Source organism: Myripristis murdjan, chromosome 17, assembly GCF_902150065.1.
Source record: "Myripristis murdjan chromosome 17, fMyrMur1.1, whole genome shotgun sequence".
Taxonomy (NCBI): domain Eukaryota; kingdom Metazoa; phylum Chordata; class Actinopteri; order Holocentriformes; family Holocentridae; genus Myripristis; species Myripristis murdjan.
Genome location: NC_043996.1, coordinates 12894494 through 12902146, shown reverse-complemented (window position 1 = coordinate 12902146; position 7653 = coordinate 12894494). Strand labels below are relative to the sequence as shown.

The following is a 7653-nucleotide window of genomic DNA, read 5'->3' as shown; positions in this document are numbered from 1 at the left end:
GGGGAGGTGGAGACAGCAGGCTCTGGCGAAGTGGTGTGACTGGAGACCGCAGGGACCGGCGGCTGTATGAGACCGCTGTTTGCAGTACCTTAAAAAGCATACTTTAAGGAGGAAATACTCCTGGTCGGCTGATTATGTATGAAGTGGGTTGTGTCTTGTTGGAGAGTTGCTTTTTTAAACTGACAGCTAAATCTGAAGTGTACGCCTAACCTGTTTTCAGTGTAACTACGTTTGCGCAGAAATGTTGCCAAGACCATGGAAATCACCACCATTGATTTGGTGAAACAATTGAATATATGTGTTTTATTAATGATAAATCAATATGATTTATGTCTTTAATATTTTATTAAAATCTTACGCAACATAAGCCCATAAATTTGAATACAACCTGAGTACAACAAATTGCCTACACATAAAAAAGTGCAGTGTTTTTTTTGAACAAAAGAGAACATACCAATAGTATTAAACCGTGAACATAAAATGAGTTAACTATAAAATGAAAATAACTGGGTGTAGGTCCACAACATTTATGAATATATGAAGTACAAATCATCATTTAATTTAATTTAAACAAGAGTTTAAAACAACATAAATGGCTGATCTCAGTTAAACTCAGGGATGGCTGTTCCCCGGGGATTTTCCATCTGCGTCTCTCAGGTATCTGTAGTGAGACAGTAGTATAATAATTAGCAATGCAACTCAGGCACTGGTGCAGTAGAAACCTGATGTGATTAAATAGCCTTTAACTTTATTACCTAAGGCTGGAAATAACTGGCTGGCTACCTCATAAAGTTATCACATCACTGCCATGCCAGCCCCTATCAGTGTAATTAATACACAGTCCAACAGCATTCAAAACAAAAACCTAAATAAGACTCCAGTAGGGGATAATATATCAGGGCTCCCTCTTTGACAGCACACATAATTGAATGGATTCTCTTTGGTCCTGTAAATTGTAGAGAGAGTACTTTGGATTTTTAATAAATTGTTCTGTTGTTGTAAATCAGACCACCTACCTGCTCTGTGCTCCCTGTCCCAGGGCAACGGAGGCTGCTGCCTCATCCTCAGCTCTGCCTGACAGAGCTCCGGCCACAGGTGAGAGAGGGGTGAGAAACAGCCCTCTGCAGTCCTGGAAAATCAAGGTGTCCCACAAACAAAACTGAACACACCCATTTTAGCTGTCCAAGTTTAATTTTCAATGATGGCATGTAATACTGTGCAAAGGGAACAGCCACTTACAACAGGAGGTCCAAGCTCTGGCGGGGATGTGTAATGTGCTGCACCCCACTGGATGTGGGGGAAGACGAGGGATCCGGGGGGCCCATCCTTGTAAAGCCTGGGTGGTATGGCTGGCATGTTCACCAGCATGGCCTGGTGGGGGGCAGAGCTGCTGGGGTAAGGAGGAAAACCCCTGAAGGGAAGCTCCATGGCAGGCACAGCCAGAACCCCTGAACTGTACACCTTGTTCGGCCCCAACTCAGTGAAGTAAGGGGGATCTGCAAGGAACATTAAGACGTTATAAGCCATACCTGAGGATTTGAAATAGAAGCAAATGACTAATTTGCAAATATTTATCATTAATCTAGCCAGTAACATTGGTAAGGTAAGAGTTGTGTTGACTTTTCTGTAGATTCTAACAAAAAACACTGTAAACTATTCCTGCCTATACCAACTTCTCTATTTACCTTGTTGAAAAATCATACTTTATAAATTATGGTTTTAGGATAGGCTGGTGACAATCATGATGGAAACATACTGGTCAGAATGCCAGAAGAATGAATGTCCAAAATTAAGAGTAGAGTGAATGGTGATTTATTATTCACACACACACACACACACGCACGCACGCACGCAGACACACACACACATACACACACACACACACACACACACACACACACACACACACACACACACACACACACACAGTAGAAAACAGACACACATGGGCTGGTGAAAAATTATGAGGATCTGGGGAATAAAAGAAACAGGAGATTAAAACACTTAACAATCCACATGAACACAATAAAGCAATTCAGGTCACTCTAGAGGTGTCCTTACTAAAAGTATAAAGGATAAATATTCAGACTCGCTTATGTAACTCATGTGCACCTCGGTGTACACCTCAGGGACCGAGGTGCATCCTGATCAGCTAGCGAGGAGCTGTGAAGGGCAACTACACAGAGTGCAGTGAGGAGTGAAGGAGTCAAACCAGGGCTCAAACAAACAGAGAATTATGTTTTTTTTTTTTTTTAGTACACAGTATAAGTACACACTTATTTCAACATACCCTAATAAAAAAAATACTATACTTCACTTTGTGTATGTCATAGCTATATTTTGTATTTTTCATTAGTTTTTACTTTTATTTCATTTTTGACTTTTGCTGCAAATTTACTTTAAATTTCATATAGTTTCCAAAGTTTAAAAATGTTTAGTTTTAGTTTAGTTTTTATTGGCTGCAGAATAAGTTTATGGTCTATCATCACCATTATTATTATTATTATTATTATTATTATCATGACTAATATTATTATGACATTGGAGGTATTTGTCAGGGGCAAGATTTAATAAGTTCAGAATAGGCAATAACAATACAAACACATCTCCTCATTCTTAATGTGTTGACAAACTTGACCAAACTGACAGACTAAAACTAAAGATGTATTATTTATTTATATATTTTAGTTAGTTTTTTTTTTTTTTTTTTTAGTTTTTTAAGTAAACGGCGTCGATTCAGTTAATTTTTTGTTTTTTCTTCTTCTGATGTCTACTTTTTATTTTTATTTCAGTTAACTAAAATGTTTTTTTCAAACATAGTTTTAGTTTTTAGTGTAGTTTTAACCTTGGTTTTATGTAGGTGCGTATCCGCGCCTATGTAGCCTGCTCACGCGCTTTTTCCAAATATGGAGTATGGGAGCGCGTGCAGGCACAGCTGGCTCTGTGTTAACAGCCTGCAGGTGTCCAGGAGTGACCGCCCATTATGAACTTTTAGCCTTTAGTTTGTGTTGGAGAAAAAAAAAAAAAAAAAAAAACGAACTTTAGCACATTAACCCTTACATGGTATATTTGTTTTTTGTTACACAGGGAGTCCTGCTGGATCTGGTGGACCCATTGCAAATTGGGGCTTTTAATTCAACATAATCAAACCTTTTTTTTTTTTTTTTTGTTAAAATACTCAGCAGATTTTTTACTTCATCCCAATTGCAAGTAATATAAACAATACATATTGTTGTTGGTGAAAACGGGTCCCACAGACCCGAATACCTTATAAGGGTTAAAGAACGTGTAGATTTGAAATGCCATGCAGAGATAAAATGTACCTCTTATTCCCGGAGGCCCGACTGGGTATCTGCTCCAGTGCTCCCTGGACTCCACAGGCCGGTCCTGTCTGTCATCCACGCCGGCCACATGCTCTCCTCCTGCGGCGGGGCTTATCTGGAGGTGCGGGTGGCCGCTGGGTCCCGCGGCCCTGGGCGTGTGTTGAGTTGTCACACACCGGGGCTCAGAATAGCTTTCCCTATCTGCTCCCGCTCCCGCTCCCGACTGAGGATACATCCGTGCAGGTGTGGCCGACTGAGGGGGGCCGTCATCCTCGGCTGGGCTTGCGTCCGGGGTCAGGGTGCACAACCTCCTACTGCCCTCGGGTCTCATCCCACCGGCACGGGCATCGAGGCAGGGCTGTCCCCCTATTGCAGATCTCCTCAAGTTCCTCTGAAGAGCCATTATCTTGGTCCGCTGTGTTATCAGGCAGCACTTCCAGCAGGAGCAGCTCACGAACGGGCAGTGTCTCATGTGGCCCTTCTGCGGGACGAGGATCCCGTGGTTTCGGCATCTGGCACACTTGGGCTGCCTCGGCTGCGCAGGAGGCGCTGCTGTCAGGTTCTGCTCCTTGGAGGAGGCCGACATGATGGATTTGCGCTCACCTCGACGCTGCTTGACAGGTTAAATGAAGTTGATTGTGGCTGATGTTAGGTTGTGACCAACATTTGAGTGGAGACGAGGGGTGCACACGTGACCTCACTTTACATTGTATCATGTTGTGAGCGTGGGATAATTTGACTCCGGCTGTTCCCACACACAGAAGAGGTCCATCCACCCAAAACCTGAACAGCCACACGCCATTTACAATCGTTAGGTGCTGTTTTGTGGCGATCCGATGGTAAAACTGCCTCTTTCAGTTACTTTTGAATTATGCAGTATCAAAACACAGAGCACAGTATAATAAACAAACACTTGAACTCTGTTGTGTCCATTTAGCAAGCACCAAGTAGAACAGGGCTGTGCAGCATGTTTCTTTTTTCATTTTCAGTAAATGTAAGGATAACCTTATTATGATCTTACAGAAAAGTATGCATTTTCTTTTCTATATTGTATAGAAAAATCTCCATCTCTTATCTTTATGTTTTTTCTGCCCTTATTGCAAAATCCAGGTGCAGTCACAGCCATCTCAAACTGATTTACATATAAAATAGCATTATTAATTATACTGATTGCCTCAATAAGTAAATAGTGGCATACTGCAATGAAATTATGAACTAAATAAAACATTGTGCATACTGTGAATGGGTAGATGAAAACAGGCAAAACAGCAGGATAAATTGAACTAGACTTTGTAAATTTTCTGAAGAACTTCAGATGTGCTTGGTACCCTTCCAACCACCTGGCAAGGTGGTAAACCAGAAGCCCTACGCAAGTTTCAGGTTGTGTAGTGTTTTCACTCTGCCCACGTGGGGAGTTGAACCCTGGTCTCCTGCATGGCAGGCAGAGACACTAAGCACTCTGCCAGTGGGGCTTGTGTGGTTCCATTTAGAAATGAGGTTCTGTAAAACACACAGCATGAGTGATAGTGGTGCTTGGGAGAGAATCGCCTAAAAGTAGTGGTCAAACAAATGCTTTTTTCCCTCAATGGCAGTATGTCCGAGTGGAAAATAAAAGATATCATGAGAAAGGTAAGGCTTTGAGCTTTCAAGCTGTGCTAAAATTATTTACCAACTCCCAAAAATGTCTGTGTTTTCGCGAGTTGAAAAAGTGTGTGTTTCTCCTTCTCTCCCCAGATTTTTGGTTCCACATATAATGGGAGTCTATGGGGGAGAGAGCTGGCACTCCTGCCTCGTTAAGTGTCATTGTTTAAAAAGTTTAAGCTACTTTGCTTTTGTATTTACATTTTTCCAACCAAAACTAGTTTTCCTACTACTTTACCCGAATTTATAAACGTGGAGTGAAAATTGTGGCCAGGAGAGCAAGTTAAAGATACAATTTTTAGACGAATTTTCACGGCTGCTGCACTCTAGCCGTGATGCCACTCACTCTGGCACTCCGAACATTCCGCCATTAGTGTGTATTGTGTCCAAATTTCAGCTTCAAACTGGAATTGCGGGTAAACGGAAAGTCAGAGCGCCTTGAAAATCGACACACCACTTCTTGTCCACAAGGCGCACGTTTTTCGTATTTGGTGCGTGGACGCAGGTCAAAAGCTCCTGCCCCCAGGGCCTTGGGAAGTTTTGTCCATTAATTTCGGATGGCCTAAATTTTCTGTAAGATTGCGAAAATTCCGTAAGTCGGATTCCTTATAAAAGTAATAGCAGGAGGAGGAGTAGCGCGCTGAAAAACGTGCAGATTAATAAAATATAACAATAAAAATAATAAATATGCACAAGATTAAGATGCCTTTTCAAGGCAAGCACATAATAAAATAAATCAGTGAATAAAAAGTAACAAGCACCATGTGAATGCAGACCATAACCAAAAGTGAAATTTGAATCAAAATAGTACAAGGTTTATAAATGAATTGAACAGTGACAGTTTCCACCAACCCATCTTCAAGGCCTTTGATGAGCATTTTAAATTCTCACAAAGAGACCAGATTCGACAGTTTCAGGTCATTCAGTAATGAGTTCTTTTCAGTGAGTGTGGAGTACACGAGGGCCTTTTTACCAAACTCAGTACGGACATCACACACAGTAGGAACCTGTGATTGTGAGCAAGGTTACAAGATTGTGAGGCATATAAGCACACAGATAAGAAAGAACCAAGGCATGAATAGATTTGTTGTTCATAAGACCGTGTGATGATGGAGTATAGAGAAGGCCAAAACAACTCTGGCATAGGACATACAATAGTGGAGGAGGACTTTATATCCAGTCACAAAAACACCACAACAGCCTGAATCTCAAGCTGAGGCTTACAAATAAGGCCAGGCCAGAAATTTTGCTGCAGCCAGGGCTTTCTTAAATTCAAAAGAAGAACATGACTTGTTTCTGTGGAAGAACAGTTAAGATATTTGGGTGCAATTGTAACTTGACACCAACTCGGTCTGTGTGCCTTGTGTTAGGCTACAAATGTTAGGCAGACTGATACCCTCTTCAGAGCTTCTACTTAGCATTATCTTGTTTTTATCAACATTTAACATGTATTTGGCTATACTCTGTAGTCTTATAGGCGATGCCTCTCACAAGAATTGCCACCAATATGTCTCAACATGTCTTTATAAATTTGCAGTGTGGTATACTTCAGCAAAATTCAAGTTTCAAATTGAAATGTACCTTTCAGATATTCTATCAGTTCTGTCATGTCAAGGTTGCAATCAGAGTCTTCACAGAAATAATTTAAGAACTAGCCATAATAACAACCCCATATCTAAGAAACAGGGTTCTTATATGATTTCTTTAGTGTTGATTTACCTTAAACCATGACTGCAACAGCACTGTCTATCTCCTCTGATTGAGCTGTGATGGCAAATTGCAATTTTGAAACTCACATCAATTAATGTGTAAATCCATGCCCACTGGAAGCTGGGTGATAGGGTTTGGAAATGTTCTGCTCCCTGCATCTTCATATTAAAAGGACTTCATCATGCACAGGCGTGCAAGCCATTCCAGAGTGAGCAAATATCACAATGTAAAAAATTCTTAAGAGGCCACAGAGATGGAAATGCAACAGGCTGCATCTCCCCGAGTCTTATCATCTGTAATGGGAAGTGATTTAGCCAATTATAGCCAATCAAAAGACATTTGGAGAACAGCAAACTTCAAGACTGCAGTTTTTTAGAATTGTTTTGGCCCAGTTTTCACAACTAGTTTCAGGGCACAAAACTCCCAATGCAAAGAGCCATTCTGAGTTTAAAAGATAGCACCTTAAAATGCTGCACTTATATACAGCTGTGCATGCAGTCAGAGTCTGGGGATTTTCTTTGGTATAACTGGAGGGAAGGTATAGCTTGCTATGCAGCTGGAATACAGAATTGTGTTTCACAACACATATACATTCTCTCTCTCTCTCTCTCTCTCTCTCTCCCTCACACTCTGTCTATCAATCTGCTTAGAGAACATTTCAAGAAATTTCAAAAAGATCACTACAACTAACATGCAGAATGTCTTATTTACTGGTATTTAAATAATCTGAATATTTTGATCACCACATACATTGTGTTTGATCACAGCTATTTTGGTCTCATGACATGGGTAGATAGTGACAATGCAACAAGGACTTAAATTCACAATTCACAGAGTTCAGTGCATTCATTTGCATGCCTAATGTAATTTTTAGCCCAAAATTAATAAATGAGAATCAGTATTCTAATATATGAGAGCCAAATGACAGCAACACAGCAAAAAATAAGAATAACTCTTTCATGTTACAGGCAGTCATGTG

At 40.8% G+C, this 7653-nt stretch overlaps 1 protein-coding gene across 1 annotated transcript; it reads right to left on the bottom strand.

The window, feature by feature from the left end:
* Nucleotides 1–381: 381 nt before the first annotated feature.
* LOC115374844 (doublesex and mab-3 related transcription factor 3, truncated-like) lies at nucleotides 382–3909 on the bottom strand. Its single transcript, XM_030073987.1, has 4 exons — nucleotides 3324–3909; nucleotides 1240–1496; nucleotides 1017–1129; nucleotides 382–661 (listed from the first exon to the last, which is right to left on the bottom strand). Exons 1-4 carry the CDS (start codon nucleotides 3907–3909, stop codon nucleotides 613–615), a joined length of 1005 nt encoding a protein of 334 aa, XP_029929847.1. The 3' UTR covers nucleotides 382–612.
* Nucleotides 3910–7653: the final 3744 nt, after the last annotated feature.